This window comes from Lathamus discolor, chromosome Z (assembly GCF_037157495.1).
Source record: "Lathamus discolor isolate bLatDis1 chromosome Z, bLatDis1.hap1, whole genome shotgun sequence".
NCBI classification, from domain to species: domain Eukaryota; kingdom Metazoa; phylum Chordata; class Aves; order Psittaciformes; family Psittacidae; genus Lathamus; species Lathamus discolor.
Genome location: NC_088909.1, coordinates 94,402,609 through 94,430,419, shown reverse-complemented (window position 1 = coordinate 94,430,419; position 27,811 = coordinate 94,402,609). Strand labels below are relative to the sequence as shown.

Below are 27,811 nucleotides of genomic sequence, written 5' to 3'. Positions count from 1 at the left end.
TGTCTTGAGTATAGAATATTCAAAAAACAAAACAAGGAGAACAAACAAAAAGACATTATAGAAAGTATATTTAACAAGAGAGGAAAAGGGAAATTTTGAATTTAAAATTTCATGGTCAAAACAAGAAAATTCTAAGGAAGACCTGCAGAATTAAAGAAAATATCGAGGACTCAGAAAATAAATAGGAAATCTGGTAATGAGTGTAGTCCTTTGAGAGATAAAGAAAGCAGTCCTTTTTCAGATAAAGTGATTTTAAGTGTTATTAAGTGAGTACCAGATATATTCGAATGACAAAATAGGTAACTGTATATGTGGGGAACAAGCAAGGCAAGCTACTTAATTTGAGACAAGTGTCTGCTGTGCCTATAGAGAAAGGGGACAAAAATTCTGGCTTTAGCAACTAGAGGAAAAAGATGCCAGTGTAACTCTGTGCAATACAGTTGGGAAATGCGGAGGTTGGGGATAATTCTTAAAATTTCTAAGTGTTTACAGCTGGAAAGACAAGAAAGCATCTGACGATGAAACAAGGACCATGGAAGATGAGAAATGGCATTTGGTGGGCAGTAAAAGCAAGATACAATCTTTTGGTCATAAGTTAAATGTTTGTATCTGTTTCCTAAGCACCTGCTTGTAATCCTCCCTAAGGATTTGATGGATAAATACTTTAAAGTAGCTAAGTGGTTCAATAGCCTAAAACTGATTGATTTACAGTGGGATTAAGGTTTGTAAATCACTTAATCTCCTTTAAAAACACAACCTTTTCTCATTAGGTGGGACAAAATAATCTGAATCAGGTCTCAGAGTAAAAATGGAGAGTTTCTAATCACAGACCTTTCAGATACAGCAAAGTTATAAGATTTTTTAGTTTTAGATGCACTTTCTCTGAGACTGTTAATTTGAATCTATGTTTTCTACATTTGCAAATGAGAACAGGAGATTGTAATATAGCTTCCTTTGGTGGTCTCTGTCCCCCCGCTCTGTTGTGCTTCAGTTACAGGGATACTTGCAAATGCAGATACACAAAATTTGGCAGTCTCCCTTGCATACATAAGCATTCCTGTGGCACTAATTCAGGGGTGGAAAATATCATACTGTGGTTTTACAATTTTTATTGCCTTTTTGAGTTCATAACCTCTTACCATCAGAAAATAGATTGGAGAAAGCATTCTGTTGAGCAGTTCAGTGTTCTGCATAGTGTTCCTTTTGGATTTTACTGTTATTCATACATAAGACTGATTAAAAGTATGTGGTGTAGGTCCCACAAGGGTAGTGAGTGCACCACAGCTACAATTTGTGAAATGATTGCTGTGCTTTATTTGCAAGTAGGACAGCCATTACTTATGCATCTTTAAAGAATTCATTTTTGCATGTAAAAAGGATTAGTTTGCTCCTACATAAAGTGGGAGAAAAATATAATAATGGTTTTCTTTTTATACTCTTCTACTTAAAAATTGTTCTGACATGCCTGCCCAAACAAGGGAGGGAGACTTGGCTTATATCCTTCTGATCATGAATATCATTGATACCACTGATAAACATATGCCACTGGTATGCTGATGAATTCTGTGCCTTATATTTGAAGAGTTCTAAGTCTAATCAAATAATTCTTTGCTAATTTTCATGTGTAGAAAGTGATCAGCTGATTACTATTTTAATTCTATTGAAATCTAATTAGATTAAAAAGTACATCTGAAGGGGGCCTATAGGGATGCTGGGGAGGGTCTCTTCGTCAGGGACTGTAGTGACAGGACAAGGGGTAATGGGTTCAAACTTAAACAGGGGAAGTTTAGATTGGATATAAGGAGGAAATTCTTTCCTGTTAGGGTGGTGAGGCACTGGAACGGGTTGCTCAGGGAGGTTGTGAATGCTCCATCCCTGGCGGTGTTCAAGGCCAGGCTGGATGGAGCCTTGTGTGGGATGGTTTAGTTTGCGGTGTCCCTGCCCATGGCAGGGGGGTTGGAACTAGATGATCTCAAGGTCCTTTCCAACCCTAACTATTCTATGATTCTATATCAGAGCTGCAAGTGTTACTGCACTGGTCTACAGATTTTGATGTACAAATGGAAGAAACAGTACTGCAGTTCGATACGGTTGCTGCAGTAGCAAACATTCTCTGCAGGAATTCCTGTATGAGGATATACATGTCTAAAGACATCAGTTACACTCTTGTGCTTTGCTTTCTGCATTTTTTTTGAAGCTGCAAGCCAAATCCTACTCTCATTTCTGAATCTGTCCAAATCCAGGGAGTTCATCAACTTTTGTGGAATTACTGTCATTCTAATTGTTGTAAAGAAATAGAATTAAGTTCACACAATCAAGAGCATATTGCTTAACAAGGAAATAGTAATAGACTGTGAACAGATTGTTCTAAGTCTAAAGAGGTATTTTGGTCCTTGTGAAAGAGAGGAGGATACTGTGACATCCTACAGTCCAGCCAAACCAGCTCACAAGTTTTGCTTATTAAACTAAAAGAGGGAGGATTCTGACTGTATGTAAGGAAGAAATTCTTTGCAATGAAGGTGGTAAAATCCCGGCACAGGTTGCCCAGAGAGGTGCTGGATGCATCATCCCTGGAGATACCTAAGACTAAGCTGTATGTGGTTCTGGGCAACCTGCTCTAGATGAAGATATTCCTGCTTATGGCAGGGCATTGGACAAGATGACCTTTGGTGGTCCCTTCCAACACAAAATATTCTCTGATTCTATGATTCTATACTGTAAGCACTAACGTAATGTTTTCAATTTTTCATGTAGAATTTGAAAAATATGGGGATAATTTCTAAATACATGTTTCTTTATACCTTCTCTGGTAAAATACTAAAAATGAGAAAGTGTTCTTTAATTTTCTTTTTTTCATTTGATACCATTGCACTGGTGGATAGAATACAGCCAGTGGGTTGACTGAAAAGGTAACTTAGGTGCTGTGACACTTGGTATGGATTCATGCTTCTCTTATTAAGCCCAAGCCATTCTGTGTCTAATACATATGAGAGTGTGACAGCAAGCAAGAGGGATCAAACCTTTGGCTTGTAGTGGTTGAACTGGGGTACTATGACTAGTTCTCCTCCTACTTACCAGTTTTAAAAACGCAGAAGTGCCCCAGAACTTATCCCAGGACAATACAGGACAGAGGATACGTCCTGTAGCCTCTCTTCCCACAAACAGGAGTGGGACCCTCAAAATTTTTGATGCAGGAGTGGGACCCTCAAAAAATTTTGATGCAGAGATGCCTGCTTTGCAAATCTCATTAATTAGCAGAGTTATGCCACGTACGTGCTTCAGCTTGTTAACACAGTGTCCTTTCTAAGCATTGCATTAAGGAATCTTAATGCAGCATATTTTTGCAGGGGAAACTTTCAGGAGCCTGCTGCCAGTAATGAAATAAATAAGAACTCCCAGGATATTTTTCTCCCCGACAGGTTAGCTATGATGGAGAACTTCACAAGCACCCTCAGCTGGAGGCTGATTTGACAGCAGTGAGAGAGATCTATGGACCTAATGCAGTATCTCTCAGGTATGGTACCGATCTTTCCATATTGCGGAACCTTTAATGTTTAGGAGACTGAGTTTTTTCTGGACCTTCTCTGACTGCCAGAGCACAAGTCTCTTCTGGTGATTTCTGCATATTGTATGGCAAAAGGAAGGAGTATTGCTGGCAAGCAGTGATGCTGTCTTTGGGGGGGGGGGGCGGTAGTGGGGTGGTTGAGTGCTGATTTAAGTGGCTGTGCACAGAGCAAGCCCTGGTAGCCTGTTACAAAGCATCATTGTATTCTGCAGTTCATTTGGTATTTGATCAGGCTGTTGTATTTTGTTGGAAATTACTATTCAGTATTACTCTAAACCCTTGTTAAACTCCTGTTCTGTCATATTCTGTCTTTTGTCCTGGCGGTGAACAAGAGGAATGATAAGAGGTTTAGTAAATGTTTTCCCTAGGAAAGATTGAAGGAATTGGATTTGTCTAGTCTGGGAAAAAGAGAAGACCTAATACCAGTCCTTCTTTCAAAGAAGCTGTTTGTAGATAGGAGGAGTGATCAAGTGTTGTCATCTTGAGAGAGAAAATAAGCAACTAACTGTGCTAGCAACAAACAAGAATTCATTAGGTTTTAGGAAAACTTTCTAACTATGGTTAATTTAAAGTATCCTACACAGGAAGTGGTGGAAATCAGTCACAGGTGGATTGCACAGGTTAATTACACCAAAATTCTTTTGGACGTATGTGATATGGTGTATGGCTCTGTGGTATTTTTATTACACTTCTGGTCTTTTATAACTTCATTGTCCATCTCTTTAATCTTAGTGATTTCATTAAAGAACACATTGGCAAGATGTAGCAGATCTGTCAGATGTATTACAAAGAAAATCTCAAAGTTGTTGTACAAACCAAGTAATTAGATACAGAGAATATAATAAATTTAGGCATACATATATTGAGAGTAACAATTCCCATTAACCTCTAAACAATAAGCTCTGTTATTTTTGTCTAAGAAGAGAGATCACTTATACAATTAAGGTGTGCTATGCCTTTTGAAATTAAATGGAAATTTCATTACATTTTGAGGACCTGGGGAATTAAAATCCAAATAGTTGTGTATGGGATTAGGAAATGAATGAGATAAATGTTTAGTTGCCAAACTGATAACTATGAAATTGAGAATACCTTGTTGATACGCTCCCTCAGGCTCCTAAAACTGTAACACTATATGTAACCTTTCAAAAACTTAATGCATCTAATTTATTTTATCAACTATTTTCATTGGAAGCAGTGTGATCTCATTGAGCTCACTCCAGTAAACACTGGCATTTGTGGCTGCTTTTGGCATGTGAAAAACTTTCATGCTTCTTCCACTCCACAGCAGTTGAAAATACTTTTGAACTCTTGGAAACGAAAAACACATCATTAAACACTGTTTCATCCCTCTCCTGCAGCTCCACTTCTCTGTGGAGAGAGAAGTCTGTCTGACAGTGACACCCACTAAGATGCTCATTTCCTACACAGTTGACCCTCTTTTAGTAGTCTCTCGCTGTCAGATTGTCATAGTCTTTTGCAGTCGTCAACTGCACGTAGAAAATATATACCTGCATGCTTTTCACAACTGCCCTTTGAAAACTGGCCATCAAAGCCACCAAAGGCCTCTGACCAAGTGATCAAAACTTCAGTATCTATTTACATTGCTTATGCACTGATGGACAAAGGACCTCTGGGAGCTTCAAAATCAGGATGTGTTCATGGAGCTATTGTAGGAAGCAGATCATAAGCTGCAGCTGCTGTAAGAAAATATAATTTCTTCCTCCCTTTCAGCTTTCTTCCTCCTTTTCAGCTTGGGGAAGTAAAACTAGAGGCAGCATCATGTTCTAAAATCCCTTTCCTAGGGTCATAATAGAGTGGGGCCTCAGAGGTTTCAGTGAGTATGGAAATTCTGCAGTTAAAAATTACTTTTATGTTAGCCTGTCTTCCACTAATATTTCTGTGTTTCATTAGTTTAACTGTACTCCTGTTTAATGTATGAAATTATGCTTGTTTACAGCCTTTTGCATCTCAGTCATAACATCAGTTTGCATTCCTAAATATTACTTAAGACTTCATAAAGATCTGTTCTTTGGATCTTCTGAAAAACTAACAAAAAAAATCTGAGGCCACTGGTGCGTAGGATATTGGCGAGGCCATTCAATAGGTGGAGAATTTCTCTGTTTCAAATGCAGGTTTTTAGTAAGCTGTAGAAGGTCAGTGAGCACCTCTACAGCTTTGGGTGAGCACTGGAGCAGCTCTCAGGGTGGCTAGGGAGCCTCCAGATAACACAGCCCTGACCAACAGTTTACGTGCCCTGTGAGTGCCATCTGTGGACATGTCTGATCTAGAGAGAGACTTTGCATTTGCCCTTACCCGAGAGAACCATTGGGGTGCCAAGGTTTAGCAGAATGAGTTTCCTCCACCAAGCTTCACAAGACGTTGGGGCATTTCCAGTGTAAGCTAGGTCCTACCAGGGGCTGAGAGGCCACTTCGATAAGTCATAGTTATAGTCACAATATTTTTGTATTTCAGAATTACCTTGTCAACTTATTTATGCACAGCTGCTACTATGCACTTAGTCTAGTTTAATAGAAAAGTGTGGAAGTCACTGTGAGAACAAGCATATTAATACACTGTAAAGAAAAAAAAACTAGTGACTAGAAGCTAATCTGTGAAAAACTGAGAGTGATTGTACTTTTCCAATGTTGTCCACTTAAGTAATTTATATGAAAATGAAAGCAGGTTTTTTATTTAGGTTTATGAATGAGTATTTTCTATCCTTGTTGTTCAGAAGTCTTCAAGTACTTCAAGTACTTCCCCTTCAAGTTCAAGGAGGGCAATAGAATGAGTCAGAAAATAAAAAGCAGAGAAGTCACACTTTAAATGTAAGATTTCAGATGGCAAAGAAACACCTATGAGCATAAATTAAATCTGAACCTCAGGGATCCCAGCAATACTACACATAACAGATAAAATAAGGTAAGTATTGCCTAGAGCACGTTACAGGGCAGTCTTTATGTTTTGACAAACAAATGCTTGAATGCATAAAGCAGTCTCACAGGTATAATATGCCACCCTCTAGGATATGCTGCATTTGTCGTCAGTGATTTATCACAAGCCTCTCCTTAGGTTACTGGCTGTTAACCTGAAATACTTTAGAAAATTAACTGGGGTTTTCTTTTGTCATTTATAGGAGCAGCATGTTATTAAGTTATATGTATGTTATATTATTGTTTTCTTGATTTATTTGCTCAACACATGAGACAAAAATATATAACAGCAATGGAGAGAGAATTTGGGGGAATTAGTAGAAAAAAAGATTTAGCCTGTTTAAGCAAAATCCACTGAAAAAATCAGTACAGCAGTCAGTCACCCACTGTGAATATTGATCCAATCTATGTAAATGTGCATTTTATAACCATTCTGATTTTACAGAAGAGATTATCCTTCATAAAATCTTTCCTGTTATAAGTACTCCTGGGCTGAGTAGTATCTTAAAGAGCTGTAATGTAATGTAATTCTTTCTTTCAGGGAATATGGAGCCATTGATGATGTAGATATTGATCTGCATATTGATGTTAGCTTTCTTGATGTAAGTAATCTAATCACAGTATTACATAATGAACATTAATACCCATTTAATTCTCCTACACTTCAGACTCTCTAGACAGCCACCTAGACTTTCTTTTTTCAGAGTCTCGATCTTCACAAGTGGCTGTCACATTATTGATTGTTACTCAGTGGAAAGGTTTCCTTTTCCTTTTATGACCACATTATTAAAATTCTTTATGGGCTTCTGCATTTTCTTTCAAACATGCTTTGTGTATGATGTTTTAACTGATAGAATTGAATTACATTTTTTTTTTGCTGTCCTAGACGTTAGTTAGGAGAAAGCACTTCATAGAGTCCTGGAGGGAAGAAGACTCAGCAATCCTATGCCCTTAACATCTGCAGCTGACTAGGGAGAAGCTTGAGAAGCAGAGGAGACACAGGACAGTGGTGCTGTAGGCAGGCAGCATGGCTTTTGTAACAGTTAACACTGTCAGTAACTCCGAACTTACCTCATCTGTGCAGTAGCTTCCAGCCCTCCAAATAGAGAATAAAAATCAGTGCTTTTAGGGATGTCACTAGCTTCTGCATAGATATGTCATATTATCAAGTCAGCACAGCACATAACATAGTTGTTCTTGGGCTTTTCTAGAATATAAAAAAAAAATCTGATCATGCCTTATTTTAATCAGTCTAAAGGACCAGAAGTTTCCTTTGCCCTGTGTTTTGGGGTGAGTTTCCTTTCCATCCTTATTTGTTCCTTTGCTTCTCCGCTTTGAAACAGTATCTCTTGATAGATGGAAATGTGTCTGCTTGTACTGTAGATGTAGTGTTGTGTATAAAGCTGTGCTGAGTTTAAATGAGCATACTTAGGAACTGGAAGCAGTCTAACACTACTCTTAGGGTCATCAGCAGGCCATAGGTTTGTCTTGAGTCTCTAGTTTAAAGTAGATTTTCCAAGACTGGATAAATGGATGGTGTTTATGACAACCCTAAGGTATACTGACAAAATGCATCAGTTCCTCGTGATGGCTAATGGTGTCTGTTGTTTTGTTTTTTTTTTTTATCTTAACCTAGGAAGAGATTGCTGTGGCTTGGGATGTAATTCGCACAGAGCCCATAATAGTGCGATTGCACTGTTCACTTACACAGTACTTAAATGGCCCAGGTTAGTCACCTGTGTATTCTTTGTATGCCTTGTATGGTGTCTTCGTCCAAACCATGTAAAAGGTGATAGATACTCATTCACTGTCAAATCTTTGACCCTGCATGTGCTTAGATCTACTGCTAATCTACTTGAGAGCAGTCCCACTAGTACTGAAGTTATACTTGCATATGTTTGCATGGCTTAGGCCCTCAGTAATGACATGGACATCTAATTTAAACTTTGATAGACTGATTTTTGGAACTTGTTTTCCTGATACCATTTGGAATTCAGCTGCTTCCCCTAGGAACCAGGATTAAGGAATAAAGATCTACGGTTTCTAATATGTGATTTCCTGATTTGGAAAGTCAGGCATCATCTGCACAGATGAGATATCACTGATAAGGTAGACATGCACAGACCTGTGCAGGGCATTGATATGCATTTTTTCATACACCTTTGAAGAATCAGGCCATGATAATTATCCTTTCAGCTTCTGATTTCCATATGACTGAAATCTGTGAATCTTTAGATTTGATTAAGTGAGTAAACCTTCCTCATGAGAATAAGACTGGTCAACTTCTGAAGAATCAGATGAAGATTTGGAAACATTCATATGCAGCATTCAATTTCAAATGTATTTTTACAATGGGAAGTCAGAAGTAAGTTGCAATTTAGATCATAATTTGCCTGGCTTTGGAGGCTTCCAGTACAAGCTGTCAGTTCAGGCTTATATCTGTGGAAGAATTCTGCCTCCAGAAAATGAATAGATATTTCTAGTCATAATATGTTTAGAAAAATCTGTCCCAATGAGCTATTTTAGGATATGTTGCCTGCCGACACTAACTATGAGCTATATTCTGTTCATTCAAATAAGCACTTCAACATATCAATCTTTTTTACTTTTTTTTTTTTTTTACTTTTTTTTTTTTTTGCTTTACTTTGGTCTTTTTGTCTCTATTTTATTGCTTTAATCTTTCTTTGTAAATATGCAGATCTTAAAATATGTATTTGCTATAGCAGGCAGCAGAGTTAGCATTCAGAGTATTTCTATCAAAATGTAATTTAAAAAATAAAAATGCAGCAAATAAGAGAAGGTGAAGCGTGAAGAGCAGCATGCAGTAAGAAATGATCTAGTGAAATGAGAAGTAACATCAAAATATTTTCTGCACTGCTGGCAAGGTTAAAATGGGAAGCTTAGTTCCCAGTCCTGTAGCTGACTGATTGTGGGGAATGCCTCAGTACCAAGAAAGTTAAGATCAGGACAAGAGGCAAGTGCTTCAGGGTTACTGGTTTTATGAACTCAGCTGCTGTTGCAGCCATGCCTCTTTATTTACCAGAAAAGCATGGTGAGATCCACTGTCTTTTGTGTTTAATTCCCTGTGAATTCCTCTCTCCCCTTGTATATGTTTTTTATTGAGACTACTGTATGATAACTTTATGCTACATTTTTTCTCCTATAATACTTTCTGTTGATCAGCAAAAGAAACAGAAATGCAGTATACTCCAAAGCACAATGGGGGTGTATTAGTACCACCTTGTACCTGTATGGTATCTTGATGTTAGTCAGTCATTCTTCTAGTTAATAGCTTGTCACATTATTCTATTGTGGACAGTTCCTCCCACATGCCCTAGAAAACTGTCTTGAATGAGGATGAATCAGCTGTTGGAGGTACTGGGATGTCTCATCTGGCTGTAGAGTTTAGTAGTCTAGATGTCAGAGTTTAAGATTGCTGTTCTGGATGTTTCTCATTGAAAATATCACCCTGGCACTGTGTATCCTAAATTTAGCCATCTAAAGACATTGCTACCCCTAATCAAATCATTCTTCCCTTTCGAGAAAGTCATCAGTTTGTTTTTTTAGGAAGAGATCATATTTGAATAATGACATCAGAGAAAGGCTATCTGCAGGGCTTTGAGCTACATGAAATTAGACAGCCAGGTTAGATATATAGTATTTTAATTTTAAACTTAATTAAGTAAAGCAAAATTAAAGGATAAACCTTGACATTCTGAATAAAATCAGAATAATATAGATTTTAAAGTACAGATTTATTTTTTTCTAATAAAATTTGAACCAACCCCATTTTTTTGTTTTCATTCGTTTTTTATTTTACTGTAGTCATTACCATCTTATGTAATATGGAGTATAAAGTCTATTCGTGCTTGTACATGTTTTGGCTGTTGTCCTGCCTTGAAGACCTGAGGCACTCTCAGCAGTGCTTGATTCCATCTGCCACTTTTATCTAGTAAATGTTGTAAAGGAGTTTAGTAATGCCAGGAGCTAATTTCCAGCTTTCACCCCATACAGTTTCAGTTTTCTGACAGATGAGCATGGGTATACCAATGTTAGGATGGGTCCTGAGGAAAATTTAGGGTAATCCTTGGCCACTGGAATTCATATACCTGGCACTTAAATGACAATTATAGATCTTGTATTAAAAGGCTATCAGAAGGAAAGCCCAGATACTAGTTAATTCAGTTTATTTCACTTTGGGCTTCTTCATAGTCACAGGAACTGTACTGTGTAAAGACTACTTCCTTGGAATAAAGTTTAAGAGACAAGAGGAGATGAATTACCAGTCCAGATACATCTAATTTGATGCTGCTCTCTAGTACTTGAATATTCTAAAAAAACAAAGATATGCTTTTGCAAATAAAATTAATGGGAAGAGGTAGATCTGGAAGAATTCGATTTCTAAAATACTTATTTGTAAAATTATAAATTATGTTATCTGATATTCCAAAAAGGACCATTCATTTCTTAATAGACTTCGATGACATGTCCACTTTCACCATTACTTCGGTGGCATTGTCTATAGTAATAGTCCAGATAGAAACAGGGCCCTCATATATGACTTACACGGTTATGAGTTCTTGATTATTGCTGTAAGTTCATATATCAACAATATCTCATTTTTCTGTAGTGCCAACTGTGGATGTATTTCAGACCTCTACCAAGGAAAGATTTGGGCTCGGACATCAGCTGAAAAAGTAAGTCTAGAAAAGTGTAAACCCCTGTTTTTAGGCAAATACTATACTCTTTTAAGTTCCAGGACCATGTCAAGTAGCATAAAATTTACAGGTTGTCAAGTTGGTGAAATCGAAGTGGTTTGAACTTGTTTTCTTTATGTAAAAAAAATAACAGGACTTGCCTTTTTAAGTTCAGTTTTGACAGTTGTTCAGGAGAACCTGATTTGTGCTGCCTGCCAGGGTATTCTGTCACTTTGCTGCCAGTTAGAAAGTAAGCTACAGAAGTTCAAAAGACTGTAGCTGGGAGTGTTCAATTTCATGTTTCTGCTTAGCTGGTGAAGGCTTTGGAGAGGAATCTTTTTGAGCCTCATGCTTACCCTAAGGGGGCTTTTGCGGTGCCCTCTAGGATGTACCACAGTAATTAGGCCATCTACAATTTGAGGAGGAGAAGAGGCAAGAGCAGTTGGAAAAAATAGTTCCATTTATTCATTTCATAGAATCATAGAATAGTCACGGCTGGAAAGGACCTCAAGATCGTCTAGTTCCAACCCCCCTGCCATGGACAGGGACACCTCACACTAAACCATCCCACCCAAGGCTTCATCCAACCTGGCCTTGAACACCGCCAGGGATGGAGCACTCACAACTTCCCTGGACAACCCGTTCCAGTGTCTCAGCACCCTAACAGGAAAGAATTTCCTCCTTATATCCAATTTAAACTTCCCCTGTTTAAGTTTTAACCCGTTACCCCTCGTCCTGTCACTACAGTCCCTGACGAAGAGTCCCTCCCCAGCATCCCTATAGGCCCCCTTCAGGTGCTGGAAGGCTGCTATTAGGTCTCCACGCAGCCTTCTCTTCTCCAGGCTGAACAGCCCCAACTTCCTCAGCCTGTCTTCATACAGGAGGTGCTCCAGTCCCCTGATCATCCTCGTGGCCCTCCTCTGGACTTGTTCCAGCAGTTCCATGCCCTTTTTATGTTGAGGACACCAGAACTGCACACAATACTCCAGGTGAGGTCTCACAAGAGCAGAGTAGAGGGGCAGGATCACCTCCTTCGACCTGCTGGTCACGCTCCTTTTGATGCAGCCCAGGATATGGTTGGCTTTCTGGGCTGCGAGCACACACTGAACCTGGCTCATGTTCACTTTCTCATCGACCAACACCCCCAAGTCCTTCTCTGCAGGGCCGCTCTGAATCTCTTCTTTCCCCAGTCTGTAGCTGTGCCTGGGATTGCTCTGACCCAGGTGTAGGACCTTGCACTTGTCGTGGTTGAACTTCATAAGGTTGGCATCAGCCCACCTCACAAGCGTGTCAAGGTCCCTCTGGATGGCATCCCTTCCCTCCAGCATATCAACCAAACCACACAGCTTGGTGTCATCGGCAAACTTGCTGAGAGCGCACTAATACAATTTTGCTGAGTCATCTTTTCACATGCTATTGTGTACGTGTAATAAAATTACAAGAAAGTAGGCTTTAATATCTTACCATTACAACATTAAGAATCCCTTAAGAAAAAAAATATTTTTTTCCTTTTTGATGTTTAAAGAAATTTAGTACCTTACAAATGAATCAATGTTATTAAAGTCTGTATGGTACCTGACTTTAAAGGAAAAAAATGAAACATTCCCCAAACATCAACTGCCACTTTAAATGTTTCAGTACTTACACTGGCTCTGATTTGTGCACCAGGTAATTACTGACATTTTCAAGGACATAGCTGCATAACTCACAGGTGAGCAGAAGTCAGAATACCTGTCAATCCCATGGCCCCTCATGGCTGTGACAACAGGGTATTCATCTTTGAAGATTTACTGAATTTTCTGTAAACTGCCACCCTGACTGTATCACTCAAAGACTCCCACTGCTAGGTTAGTCACAAAGTAATTTGGCTTGGAAGGAAGTGCTGGAGGTCACCTACTGCAACCTCCTGCTCCAGGTAACACAAACTTCAAAGTTAGATTAGTTGACTCAGAGTCTCAGGCAGTTTAGCTGTGAAATCTTCAACCTTTGTGGATAACCTATTGTACTTAACTTCTTGTGGATGTCTTCTTTGTAGAGCCTTTATGGTTCTTAGCTTTCCTTGCTGCAACTTGTCACCACTGACTTTTGCTGTCCATCTCTGAGAACTGTCCTGCTCTGTCTTCTCTGTAAACCCTCTATGAGTAGTATAATATTCAACATCCTTACCTTCATGTTTGAGCCTTAGGAGAAGTTGTGAATGCTCCATCCCTGGCAGTGTTCAAGGCCAGGTTGGACAGAGTCTTGGGTTGCATGGTTTAGTGCGAGGTGTTCCTGCTCATGGCAGGGAGATTGGAACTAGATGATCTTGAGGTCCTTTCCAACCCTAACTATTCTATGATTTTACTTGAGCAGTGTGGGTGTTCCAGCCTACCTTTGTTGTCCCTGGAGAGACAAAACGCTGTAGTTGTATGTGATGCCTTTGAATCAGTTGCATATTTCTGTAAGAGACATACCAGCATACGTCTTGCAGTTGTTGCTGACATAGACTGTACTTAGTAAGAGTTCCATGTAAACTAATTTTACGTGGGGAAAAAAAAAGCATTTTTGAGGAGCTGAGGCATCCAACCATCAGTCCAGATACATGCCTATAAAGACATTGCGTCATGTTCCCTAAGTGGTGAGCAGAGAGACCCTAGTATTAAAGTGAGTTATGTCTTGGCTAGGATGAGAAAACCTTCTGTTTTTCTTTGATTTGCAGAATCATGCAGACATTTGTTACACAACAGTGGAAGAACAGCAAAGAGAAATCTAATTGTACGCACAATAAGAAGGTGTCTGACAAAAAGGTGAAATCCCCTCTGCACATCTTTTCTACATTGCGCAGGTAATAGCAAGGAAAATTACCTTTTATATCATATCCTGTTCTAAATCCACAGCAGACTTCACAAGGTGAAATGTTGACTTTTCTCCACAGAGAAGTGCTCTATTTATATCTTACCTCATGGGTTTCCAGTCCTTGCCTTGCGTGATATCAAAAGTGAACTAGGTACTGCAGCTTCTAAGACTATTTGAAGACAGGGGATTTCAGTTTACTGCTCTCTGAAACAGCCGTGTTTAATCTAAAATTTAAAGTAATTAATTTTATTTTATTTAACTTGTATTTTTATTAGCTTGGTAGCATTTGGCTGTTACTTGAATAGCAAGAATGTAAGCATAAGTGATATATACAAGTAATATACAGCTGTGTGTATTTTTAATTTTTTAAAACTAAAATGGTCATTAATGAAAGACTTTCTCCACTGTTTGAGTACATTAATGTTCACCACTTCTGAAATGCAGGCAGAGAATTTCAAAGAGCAAAGGCATTAAAAACATATGAAGTAGTTTGTGAATAGTTCATTTGAGTTCATTATGACTTCTGCTACTTACTCATACTTTTTAGTGTATGTAAAATCAGACTCTGATTTTACGTTTTTCAGGAATGTGACTATTTTGTCTAGCATGTTTTCCTGCTTATGAAGGGCTGACACATCACTCCTGTGCATTTGGATTGAATCCTTCTTTGAACATTCCTTCTTGTTGCTGAATTTTGCCATTCTACATTCCATGTATAAAAAAGATGAGTACAGCTATCACTAACATTGAAGAAGGGAAGAATGCCAAAGATAACAGAAGATTATTTGTATCTTCAAAGGTAGAAAAGGAAGATGGTATTATGACTAGAAAGCTTACCCATTCCTTACTATACCAAACACCAGTGCCTGCTGCAGGCTGTAGCTTGAGATTTGGTTTTAGTCATGAAGGGCATAAAAAAGCCAGCCCAATCTCTCTCCTCTTGATCTGGCTGCTGCTGCAGTGCCTGTCCAAAGATGGCTCATCCCAAATGCAGGGACCACCCCTCTCCCTAGAGCTCCATCCATACCTACTGTCTGCAGGAGGGTGGTAGTGAGCCAACTACAACAGTGAGTCAGCAACCACCACGTGCATCTTCCACTGTTGCCACTTGCTAACAGGGTGGGGAAATCTGCCAGCCTCTTCCCTTGGGATTTCACTTCTCTATTTGATCCAAGCCTAGACAATACTCCCAAGATTGGGGTTGCTTATAAAGCATAGAAAAATGATTCAGCATACCTGTTACATGTTCTTGCTTTGCAAGGACAGGAGAATGTGAACCTTATAGAAATGTGACAGTTCGTGTGAATGTTGTTTCATCAAAACATTTTGTTCTTTCTGCATTCATAATTTAGGTCCCTCACATCCTCATTTCTGGTGTTAGAATTTGTCTAAAACAGGAAAGAAGGGAGTCAAATTATCTTTCACAAAGCACCCGGATTCTTATGAGGGTTTTAAAAATAATGTTCACCTCAGCTGACTTAAATCTGATTGACTGCATGCAAGTTTCATTGCTCATTATGTCTTCCATTGGATCTGGACATAGGATTTGTTATGCTGTATCCAGAAGACAGTAACTTTTAATGGGATCATGCCATTGTGATTATATAGGAAAGGTAGATTTTTGTAAGGAAAACTTGTTATAATCTCACAGGAAGTATGTTGGTTTCTTTTTAAAGATTATTTTCTGAATAAATGGTTTGTTTAGAGACATGGATTTACAAAGAGCTGTAAGGATACAGCTGTAACTTCTACTTAAGTAGTCTTCTTTTGATCAATGAGATTGTGAGTAAACAGGAGTAAGATGTCTATTTGGTACTGGAAAGTTATCCCTAGATACATTTGTTCATGTTTTAATGTTGGGCTGCATTTATCACCAGCGAAATATATAAAGACAGGTAACACTTAAAATTTTTACATATGGGTTGTCTTGCTTAATTTGCACAGGATGTTGATTTCCAACATTTTCATCTTTATTTTCAAGGTCGCCAAGTTATCCTCCACCTGGCTGTGGTAAAAATAAGTCAAAACTGAAGTCAGAACAGGATGGCATCTCCAAAACTCACAAGCTACTTAGAAGGACTTGTTCTAGCACAGTGAAGGCGGAGGATGTATGTACCACAAAATCTCACAGAACCTTTGGCCGCTCGTTGTCAAGCGACCCGAGGGCTGAACAGACAATGGCTGTTAAATCGCACAAACTGTTGAACCGATCTTACTCTGCGGCTGTCAAGCAGGAGGAATGCATTGCTTTAAAGCCCCATAAGCTGTTAAGTAGGTCGTGTTCTGGGGATCCTCGATGTGAGCACAACAGCACCTTGAAGCCCCACAAACTTTTAAGCAGGTCCTACTCCAGTAATCTTAGAACAGAAGAATTGGATGGATTGAAGAATCACAAGTTACTCAGCAAGGCCTACTCCAATGCCCCTAAGTCATCCAAAATGGAGCCTTTCAAGGAGTCCACCACAGCAGAGAGCAGGAGGCTCTCTCTTACCTCAGGGCTTATTGGTATCTTAACACCATCTTCATCATCACCTTCACAAGCTGCTGTGCGTAATAATTTATTTTATTCTGCTTATTTTCCTCCTGTTGTTTTCCAAACATGCCCTTATTCTTACTATGCAAATGCATTAATACTTACGTTAGTGAATATATTGGATATATTGAATATATTGAAAGACAAGAGCAATGTAGTCATCTTCTTAAGGAGGATTTAAACAACTGTGCATGCACATCTATTCAAGTTATAAAATCAGAATTTGCTTAGGTCAAGACAGAGATTTTATACGTAATATACAGCTCAGTGTACAGCTGCCCATGGGAAAAGTTCAGTCATTCACTTCCTTCCCTGCCTCTTCTCTTCCTGCAGGAAGAAGGGAGTATGCATCTGGCTTAGTTGTGCAGGTTTTCTCTCATTTCCCTCTTTCCTTCTTAGGGAATGCAGTTGTGATTCAGCTCACTTCTTGCACATTTGTGCATTGTGAAAGGTTAAATCTTCAAATGCTCTGGTGACAGACAGAGATTGGGAAAGGGATTAGGCCCACACTGGCTCCCTTTCTTTCCCCAGAGACCTGATCACTTCAAAAAACAAAGAGTAGCACATATTATTAAATTTAAGAAAGACTGATCTCTGAAAATTAATTTTTCTGCCTCTTAAAAGATGGCTTTTATACTTTAGAAGGAAGAGTGGGTCTGTCTGTACTCTTTCAAGTCACCAGTCAGTTCTGTTATGTTTGGGAAGAGGCACTTAAGAGGTAGTCTTCTCCATTCCCTTAACCTGGTTGGTACCTTGATGTTCTCAGTGAGAAAAAAAAAAAAAAAAAAAAAAGCTGATTCTTGCTTAAAATATGATACATATATTCAAAATAGTGCATTCTGAATAATGAAATTACATTGTGTGTCTCATGGTTAATTATTTTAATAAGCTATGAGCTATACTCGTTAGGTCTAAAAGCAATGATAGACTATCACAAAACCATTTATATACGTGCTGTGTGGTTGGTTCATGTCATGTGCACAGTAAAATTAATTTAATGTGGGCCAACAAATTTTTTACTTGCCGCGGTATAAAGATGCATTTTTTTCTGAATCAGCAGAGGATGTCTTAACATGGCAAGGCTTTTCTGTCCTGAAGTTAACAGGAAAAATCCCATTGGTTTTGAAAAGATAATGAAGAGTTGACTGAGTGGTTCAATTACTGATATCAGCTTATAAGGAAGAAAAGCAAGTCCTGCTTGATAGTCTATACAAGCTACCAGTAATTTATTGTGAGAATATATTTACTTTGAGGGAAAATCATCACATACATGGTCAGGTGCAGTTTGGCTGATGTTATAGGAAGGGCACCAGGAGTCCATTTCACATTCTACGTGCAGACATTAGATGTATGAGTAGCCTGGGTGCCTGACTGCGATTTCAAGTCAGTGGAATGTGGAAGTGATAAATAAGGACCCTAACTTCTCTTAATTTCTCAGCTAAAATATTTGAATCTCATATATGAGTGTTATTAGGATGGTTCCCCAGGAGAAAAGATGAAGTTGCCCAATTAAACAGTTAGAGAATTTAAAAAAAACCCAGCCTACAAACAGAAACAAATGAAGCTGTAAATGGAGCTGATCGCTTATTCAAAACTAGGCTTAACTGAAACAAATTTCAGCCAAGAGGGTATTTTGTACTTTACTGACTCCTGTAACAGAAGTTCCTTCTAATTTATGTTGCTATGTGTTGAAAGAAAAAGGCAGAAAGAACATGAATGGGATCTGAGCACAGAGATCTGTTAGCATGGTGCGTACAAAAGTGAGATCTTGGTAAATATAGAAGAAAAAGTTTTGCAGCTGTTCTGAGAGTTACATTAGTCTTTCAAACCTAAGCAGATAACCCAAATTTGGATAGACAATACACAGTTAAAATTTACTCAAAGTTACCAAGTGCTAGTTTATTAGAATGGAGTGAAGTCACCAGCATTTCCATTTTAAATTAAAGGTTTTGAGATGCCAAGATAGAAAACCTCATCAGATTTAATAACTAAAAAGAAATGCTAAAAGAGTACCTCACACTCAGCAGCAGTAATAGGATAGATTATTTGTAATGGCTGGTTTATGCAAATCTTTTTAGATGCAAATATTTTAATTAACATTTTGCACACACAAAAAAAAAAAGTTTTACAATTTCCTTATAATTAGTCTGCCAACACTGAAGTTGCCTCAACTTTTCCCTTGCAGCAGAATTGTGGTGCAAAATGTGTTCCAGTACGAGACCGTGGCTTTCTTGTTCAGGTAGGATATCATATCTTACGTACTTATGAAACACTGTGGAGCACAAGCTGACTGTTAATTATTTTTAAGCAGATGTTGTTATTCTTATTTTCATTGTTCTCAGACTATTGAATTTGCCGAGCAGCGAATACCAGTATTGAATGAATACTGTGTAGTTTGTGATGAACCCCATGTGTTCCAGAATGGCCCTATGCTGAGGGTAAGTGGTGTGCTTGTTGGATAAACAATAAGTTTCATAATGCCTTACATAGCAATGGACCATACAAACCTTTTACAAAACTGTTGAATTATTTCAGATGCTTTTCATCCTAATAGCCTTTTAAGATGCAAAAATGTAAAGCAAATTATCTAGATCTTGCTATAATAAAAAAAAATGTATTGCAGTCAAGGGAGACAGAAATCAGGTTTGTTTACTATCATAGAAAAATAAAGGGGGGCTATATTTCACTGGATATTACTGTGCTAGTCACAGCCGAATAAGATAGAGGAAGTGCATTAAAGTGCTTTGCTAGTCCTCTGGCATTCCTTTGAAAGCTTAGTGTCACCTTACTCCTGCAGCACTTAGCAAGCCATGACCAGGGTATTTGGATACACTGGTGTTAATGCCACAAGGCTGTGAAGTTCTGACAGTCTTTTGCTTTTGGGCCACAGGAATGAGCCATCCTCCATAATGTGGTAAAAAAAGCTGTAGAAGGAGATGTTCTGTGAAATGTCTGATATAGAAGTGACCTAGTCCAGGGGCAATGTTGTGGTTCAATACTCCCAAAGTCTGGCCAGTTAGGCAGCTCTTCCTTCCTTTCATTCCTGTATAGCTGTGAATCAGGAATTTTGCTTGCTGAACGTTGTACGCTCTCTTGCATTTGGTGAATGCAGACACTGGAAAAGAGTAGGATTGGCTATGAGAGACACACTCTGCCTGGAGCTACTGGATCAGTGCAGCTTTGTGAAAGAGTGTATTAGGAGAATAAAATTCTCACATTAGGACTGATCTTTCAGTTTAGAATCATTCTTATTTCACGTGTCCAGAATCCTATGGAATCCTGAGTAACCTTAAATATTAAAGCCATGGAAAACTGTGTAATACCAGTGTGTGAATGGTCTCACACCAATTCACACACTTTCTCTGCCAATTTCTCCACAGTGTGGTGGGCAACTGTTGGCTGAACCCAGGACAACAACTACAATTAGATGAAGCAGACATCATCTTTGATAGTTCCATGAAACTAAATTCAGAAGGGTTATTGCTTACACAGCAGCAGAAGTCACTTCGGTGTCACCCCCTGTGACACTCAGTGGCACCACAGTCTGGCATGCTGACTGCAGGCAGGTTATGCAAATAGTCTGATAATAGGATTTGCAAAAGCACCTAGATTTTCAGTTAACGCCATTTTAAGTCATGGTTAAAGCTCTGTACTTTTGAAAATCCTATCAGGTAGCTTTTTGCCTCTTTGAGCTCATATCTACCTTTTAAAACCGCAGTTTTCTGCCAGATTTATCAGCAACCAAACCCTGATTAGAGGCCTGGAGAAAAGGCATCAGTCCCTTGTTCATCTTTGAATGCACTGCTGTGCATATTACCTGTGATAGGGTGAGATAAGACAAAGTGAGTAATGTTTGGATAGTGACTAACATTTGTATAGTAGAATTATTTAAATTATTGGGTTTCATCTATTACCCATAGGACAAAGCAAACAGTAGGATTTATTACTGTTCACATGATGAACTACTGAAAAAAATAGAATGGAAAGTCACCTGCGCTAAATTAAAAAAAAAATGTTAATTCTTCTTGCTCTTCCGCCTTCGAGATTAAAATCCCTCAGAATTACTCTTTTCTGTCTTTGGCTTAAAGACGGTCATTTTAGTTATCTGTTTGAGAATTTGTTGGTGCTTCAGAAGAAAGGAAAGCACAAACATGTTTGCCACTAAACATATATTCCCCAGTGCCCTTGCAAGCAGCATGACCTACCAAGCGTTGCAAAAATGAAAGGGTTTCATTATATAACTCAGGGAGAAGAAGATAGTGGGAAGAAATGTGGCATGCTCTGTGCATGCTTGAATGACTCAGTAGGCCATATAGAACCATTAACGTGTTTGCAGTTCTGTAGAAGGTGAGAAAGGATCTCAGTTTGAATCGAGCACAAGCTTGCCAAAGTGTCTTGAGGAGATTTACGCTTCACTCTACTGAGAGCTGTGACAGAAGCAGCCTGAAGTAGGCAATTGTAGGGTTTATTTACATGTTTCAGCTGCACACGTACATACACACATGTATATACAACATATATAAAAAGAATAAAGAATGAGCCAACTGAAAGAACACTTTAATACTGCTGCAGTGGTGGACCTCAGAAATAGAGTACTATAGTAAGCAGAATGCAGGGGATTTTCATTGAAAGCAAGGCCTTTGGTGCTTAATGGATCCAATATATATTAACCCTTTAGAGTTTTAGAGTGCTCATACTTTGTATATGACAGTAGCTTTGCCAGTTTTCATAATGATCACAACCCCACTAAGGTCCGCTTGTATTTTTTAATTCTGTGTCTAGATCCTGCTTTCTGCAGATGTCTGTGTGTCAAACTCATTACTTGAATAGGCTCTACATGTAGCTGGTTGTATCATAAGAGGTGCCTCAGACTAAGTAATAGCTCTGAATGGTTCAACAGACTTTCCTTTAAAGAAGAGTTCCTCCACACAGATGCACACAGGGTCATGTCTGGGTCTGTCTTTAATGATGAGTTTGCTTTCTACCTTTTGGACCTTTTTCTCAACAACAAAGAAGGCATGTGAAGTTATAAAAGCATAACAAAGTTATTTCTTGAGAAGTTATTTTAAAATGCATTTAGCCTCGATTTTCTGGTATTTAATGGAGTCTTATGCAATTGCAAAGAAGCCAGTAAGGAATTTGATTCTGCAATCCTCTAGTAGGTCAGCCTGACACCTTTCCAGAACTGTAATGTTGTTAAATTGGTTGTCTTGAAATTCAGTTTAAATAATTCAATAATTGCCATCACACAATAACTACTTTGTTGTAATACTGTAAACTCTCTTACCTTGGTGTAGGGTTTTTTTTAATCATTTGGATAATTCAGATGTCTCATCCTCAGGACAGCTGAAGACACCAAGTAAAACTGAGAGATGAAGTTTTTCCTTTCTGCAGATTTGCTCTACTGGCTGTGTTCTTATCTTAAAGTATCTTGAAATCAGTCTCTCTCAGTAAAAGCTTTCTTCTCAACACTGTGTTTCTTTTTCCTAGATATTTTTTTCTGTGGGGTATTCTGGTTTTAATATTTATTTCAATTTACTTTGCTTCGTTGAAATCTTGACATCTTCTTTCCCATAAGAAAAACTCTACTACAAGATATGTCTTTTTGTATAGCTTAATTTAGACACTAGATCCACATGGCAGACATATCAACATAGGGAAGATGTCTATTGCAGAACTGCTGCATAACATAGTCACATATGTTTGGCTTTATACTCTTACAGTGGACACCTGCCCCACTCCAGAGCCTGTGATATTAATCTAACCATGTAAGTGTTCAAATGTTCCCTGCTGGTTCAGGAATCCTGTTGTATGCAGGAATCTTTGAATTTTTCAGTCTATCTTGGTTACATATTAAGCATAAATAAAGAGGATACCTTAGTGACTTACTAAAGACGAATAAAGACAAAATTCTTAGATTTCTCTTGGGAATTTCTTTACAGTAAAGTATGGATCTTTTGGAACAACAGATTTTCTTTTGAGCTCCAAAAATTTCCCTTGGAACTCAGTACAGAAGAACAGAATTACAGTTCCTGTGTATACTCCAAAATTATGTGTGTAGGTAAAAACAAATTAGGTAGATGAGCTACCTTTAAAACACAAACCTAGTGTTCTCACAAGGAACTGCAGCTGTATTACTGTGCAGGGGAAGGACAGATGTTATCTGTAATGGAGGAAGAAGTCTTGCAAATGTACTATAACACATTCTGAAGCTGCAACACTCTTTATGAAGTTCTGTGGTCCATTGCTTCATTCCATCCCCTTTAAAAAAAAAAAAAAACAGTAAAGTCGGAAATGCTTTCCTGTAGTTATTAAAACCTTTCCCATGTGAGATGAGGATGAATGTACTTTCTCATCATAGCATTTTTCTTTATTATGTATTTCAAGTCCATAGTGGGATTTAATGATTATTTACAGTGCGCCCAAAGTTATAAAAGCTAAATGGGATGTTTAGAGACACACAGGTACATAGACTACTACCAAAACCAGCAAATTCACAAAAATCACTGCATGCATGATTTGTAGTCTTTCTGCAAAACACAGGGAAAATTCAGTGAGTACATGTATCTTAAGAGGAAAACGTATTCTTTAATCTCATGCATAACGTAGACCGTAGTATTCATGAGGTTATTCCTAACAGTCATCTGAATCCTACATATTTCAGTCTTCATAGAAGGATTAAGAAACAGCTTTGAAATCAAATAGGTTCCTTATCTCATGTAATGAATCACAGTGCATCCTGCTGCAAGGCGACCTGTGCTGCACAGCTCTCAGGAGCGCTGTCATCAGTCTCTTCTGAAGTAGCTCTTTACTCAGTTTCAAAAACCAGTGGGAAGTACAGGGTCAGACACAGATTTTGTGCTGAGGAGAGATGGAGAAGGGAAACCTGGTAAGCCTACTGAAAACAGCAAGAGTCTGCTCATTTGAATTGTTTACCTCATGTTACTGTCTTCAATTTTCTTCTTGACGGAGAAGTTGTTTAGATAGACGTGACATGGGCTCTTATTTGTAACTAATTGCTAGATTTTAATTGTTTCGGTAACATATTTTTAAATGTTTTTTCTCTGACATTTTCAGTTGGTGAATCCTTCACATGTATGTTGTTAAAACACCTAAATAGATTATCCTGATTTCTAACTACCATATTAGACTAAATATTAGATGTAAACTTAGGAAATTTTAATGACTTCCACAAAGCCCTTTCGGAAGTACTGAGGTGGCTTTTTTATGGGGCATGTGTCTCTAGTGAAAAAACCCTGGAACTGGAGCTTGTTTCATCCACTGTCTTTCATTGGCTTTTGAAAATCTCCAAAGATGAAGACTCCACAATGTCCCTGGGCAACCTGTGCCAGTTCTTGATAAAGCTTTAGAGAAGCTTATTCTAGCTTTCTCTAAAGCTTTAGATAAAGTTTAGATGAAGTTAGTCCTGTATGAGAGAATAAAAGCACTAACTGACCTCCAAAGGTACTTTTCAACCACATGATTTGGTTCATCAAGCTAAATCATGTATCTTCCAAAGCAGATATAATGTACTGAAGAAACTGAAGCATATATTAAAAGGCTATTAACTTTTGGTTTTAATGTCATATGAATTTTCTCTTGTTACTGTAGAGCTGATAATATTTTGGGGAAGGACTAAGTTGCATTTTAACAATGCAACAGTTTTGTTGCTATAAGAGGTATAGCAACAAAAGAGAGATATCTTGGTTTAGGAATTCATCATGTACTTGTATTACAGAAATTTAAATATAATGAGATCATGAGCCATTAACAAAAGTGGTCATTGTATTTAAGGATCTGATTAAAAGAAGTATAATAAAAATACATTATCATATATTATATTCAAAGACTGGAGGAAAACAAATTGTCATTCTTCTTCTCAAGAAGGGGAGGAACCAGAGAACTACAGGCTAGTCACCCTTAGCTCGATTCCTGGGAAGGTGATGGAGCAGCTAAATTTGGAAGCCATTTCCGGGTACATTGAGGAAAAAAAATAATCAGGAGTAGTCAGCATGACTTCACCAATGGGAAGTCGTGCTTGACCAACTTGATTGACTTTTATGATGAAGTGACCAGTCTACTAGATGAGAGGAAAGCAGTGGATATTGTCTGCCTGGACTTCAGTAAGGCCTTTGACACTGTCTCTCATAGAAAAGCTATTGATGCATGGACAGAATGATGAGATAGTGAGGTAGACTCAAAATTCTCACTGAATGGCCAGGTCCAGAGCATGACAATCAGTGGCACAAAGTCTAGCAGTGGCACAGTAACTAGTGGTGTACCTCAGAGGTCAATACTGGGGCCAGTCCTATTTAATTTCTCTATTAATATTATGGATGGTGGTACAGAGTGTACCATCAACAAGTCTGCAGATGATACAAAGCTGGAAGAAGTGGGTGATACTCCAGAGCAATGGGGTGCCATTCAGAGGGATTTGACAGGCTAGAGAAATGGGCTGACAGGAGTCTCATGCAGTTCAACAAGAAGAAGTGCAAAGTCATATACCTAGGGAGGAACAAAACCAAGCACCAGTATATTCTAGGGGACACCCAGTTGGAAAGCAGCTTGGCAGAAAAGGACCGGGGGCGTCCTGATAGACACCAAGTTGAACATGAGCCAGCAATGTACTCCTGCAGTAAAGAAGGTTAATGGTATCTTGGGCTGCATTAAACAATAGAATTGCGAGCAGGTGGAGTGGGATGGTCTTTCACCTCTACCCAGCACTGGTAGGAAGGCTGAGAGAGCTGGGAATGATCAGCCTCGAAAAGAGAAGGCTCAGGTGTGATCTTAGTAATATCTGTAAATACCTGGAGGGAAGGTGCGAAGATGATGGAGCTAGGCGCTTTTCAGTGACGCCCAGTGACAGGACCAGGGGCAGTGATCACAGACTGAAGCACAGGAGGTTCCATCAGAACCTCAGTCAGAAAACGCATTTTTACGTTCTTCACCTTTTCTGACAGTGACTGAACATGGGAGCAGGTTGCCCAGAGGGGCTGTGGAATCTACATCTGAAAAGCCATCTGGACATAGTCCTGGGAAACTGACTTTCAGGAGAGCCTGCTTGAGCAGGGGTGTTGGACTGGATGACCTCCAGAGATCCCTTCTAACCTTAATAATTCTTTAATTCTGTGATCATATTCAGCTTTTACGTAGTATAATTTGTGTGGTTTAATGTCTACCTTACTGTATGCCTTCCCAAATTCCTCATTTACAAATATTAAAGCGATTGGTAAAATAGCATGATCGAATGGATTTCAAAGACCTGTGAGACATTTATACAGGAAAACAAAACAAAAAAAATAATCTCAGAATATATTCAGTAAATTAATAAAAAAACCTTACTCTCAATACCAGTAATTTTTCTTTCAGTCAACAAGTCTCGTTACAGTGCCATCTTGTGTTGAAACCTGAGACTGAGGCCTCTTTAGAGCAAAGCAGGAAATAGTAAAAAACTCAGCAAAACTAAATATTGAAGCTACTTTGTCTGGAATTTGTACTCTGGTACAGACATCTCTGCTGCTTAAAGTTTTGTGCATAAAATATGAATGGTAAAATACTGTAAAAAAGTATTTGAAATACCTACTGTTTGTATTTATCTGTAAAAATAAGTACAGTCTGGTAATTATGATACATGTGTTCTTACATGAGTAAGCTTTCATTTTTAGAATGTTTTTCATCCCAAAGTGCTCAGTTATGATTTATTCATTAAGGGTAAAATCTTGGTCTTGATGGGTTCCTGGTGACTTGAAGAGGTCTTGGATTTGTCTGTCCTTTGAATATATGATTTTTAGCCACAACTGGAATACAGTGGAACACAGCAGCATTGTTGTTCCAGAAGTAGCACAGCACATGTGGTTGGGAAGTTTTTGGAATAGAATAAATGTCATTGAAGTATGGAGAAAAGTGTAGGTGTACAAATACATTTAGCGAACTGGAGTTTAGCCAGAATGCTTGTGGAACCAAGATTCTTGTGGAATAATGCTGTGGTCCTTCTTATTATTACTCCACAATATAGGCTGGTCCTATCTCTTTTTATGAAAAAAATTGTCTCCAGTTACAACCAGTACTTTAGTAAAATAGATTTGAATCACTCCTATTTTTTACCAAGAGTCAAATACCACTGTGGTATCTCCCATGTGTTTAGCAGCATAATCCACGTATCGCTTGAATATTGTGAGATTACCTGATAGCTTTATAGTAAGATAAGGTATCAGAGAAACTACTTCTGCTCTCTGGCAGTGTTTATACCTATATAGAGATTATAGTAGCTTGACTTCATTGAGATTATAGTAGAGAATAGACAGAATAGACTCTTTTCAGTTGGAAGGAACCTACAGCAACCATCTAGTCCAACTGCCTGACCACTTCGTGGCTGACCAAAGGTTAAAGCATGCTGTCAAGGACATTTCCCATATGCCTTTTAATCACTGACAGGGTTGGGGCATTGACCACCTCTCTAGAAAGCTGGTTCTGAAGTTTGACCACCCTCTTGGTAAAAAAATGCTTCCAGTCTGAACCTCTCCTGGTATAGCTTTGAACCATTCCCACGCATACTGTCACTGGGTACCAGGGAGCAGAGCTCAGCACCTCCCTTTCCAGTTCCCCTTCTCAGGAAGCTGTAGGAGATCAAGGGGGTCACCCCTCAGCCTCCTCTCCAAACTAGACAAGCCCAGAGCCCTCAGCTGCTCTTCACAGGACGTTTCTTCCAGCCCTGTCACCAGCTCTATTGCCTCCTCTGGACACATTCAAGGACCTTCATATCCTCCTTAAATGGTGGGACCCAGCACTTCCCGCAGTGCCCCAGGTGAGGCTGCATCATCACTGAATACAGCGGCAGAATCGCCTCTGTTGACCAGCTGGTGATGCTGTGTCTGATGCACCCCAGGGTGTGTTTGCCCTCTTGGCTTCCAGGGCACTCTGCTGGCTCACGCTGAGCCTGCTGCCAACAAGCACCCACAGATCTCTACCTGCAGGCTGCTCTCCAGCCACCCCTCTGCCACTTCAGTCTTGTGCCTGGCATTACTCTGTTCTCCGTGCAGAATCCAGGACTGGACTTGTTATGTTTCATCCCATTAATGATTGCCCAATGCTGCAGTCTAGCTAGATCCCTCTGTAAGGCCTGTTGTGTCAACAGCACCTTCCAGTTTAGTATCATCAGCAAACTTGCTAATGGTGCATTCGACTTCTGTATCCAGATCAAAAAATACATTGAACAGAACTGGCCCTAGAATTGAGCCATGAGGAATAG

The 27,811-nt window shown here is 38.9% G+C and overlaps 1 protein-coding gene across 3 annotated transcripts in view; it reads left to right on the top strand.

Moving 5' to 3' along the window:
• PARP8 (poly(ADP-ribose) polymerase family member 8) overlaps window positions 1–27,811 on the top strand; it is a 118,294-nt gene that overhangs the window by 65,645 nt on the left and 24,838 nt on the right. For 2 of the 3 annotated variants that reach the window (XM_065661531.1, XM_065661530.1), the window contains exons 7-14: window positions 3,420–3,514; window positions 7,040–7,100; window positions 8,135–8,225; window positions 11,129–11,195; window positions 13,894–14,019; window positions 16,012–16,576; window positions 18,749–18,802; window positions 18,906–19,001. In XM_065661531.1, coding sequence (XP_065517603.1) covers window positions 3,420–3,514; window positions 7,040–7,100; window positions 8,135–8,225; window positions 11,129–11,195; window positions 13,894–14,019; window positions 16,012–16,576; window positions 18,749–18,802; window positions 18,906–19,001 — 1,155 coding nt within the window. The remainder of the gene's footprint in view (window positions 1–3,419; window positions 3,515–7,039; window positions 7,101–8,134; window positions 8,226–11,128; window positions 11,196–13,893; window positions 14,020–16,011; window positions 16,577–18,748; window positions 18,803–18,905; window positions 19,002–27,811) is intronic. The other variant, XM_065661529.1, reaches the window with a different exon arrangement.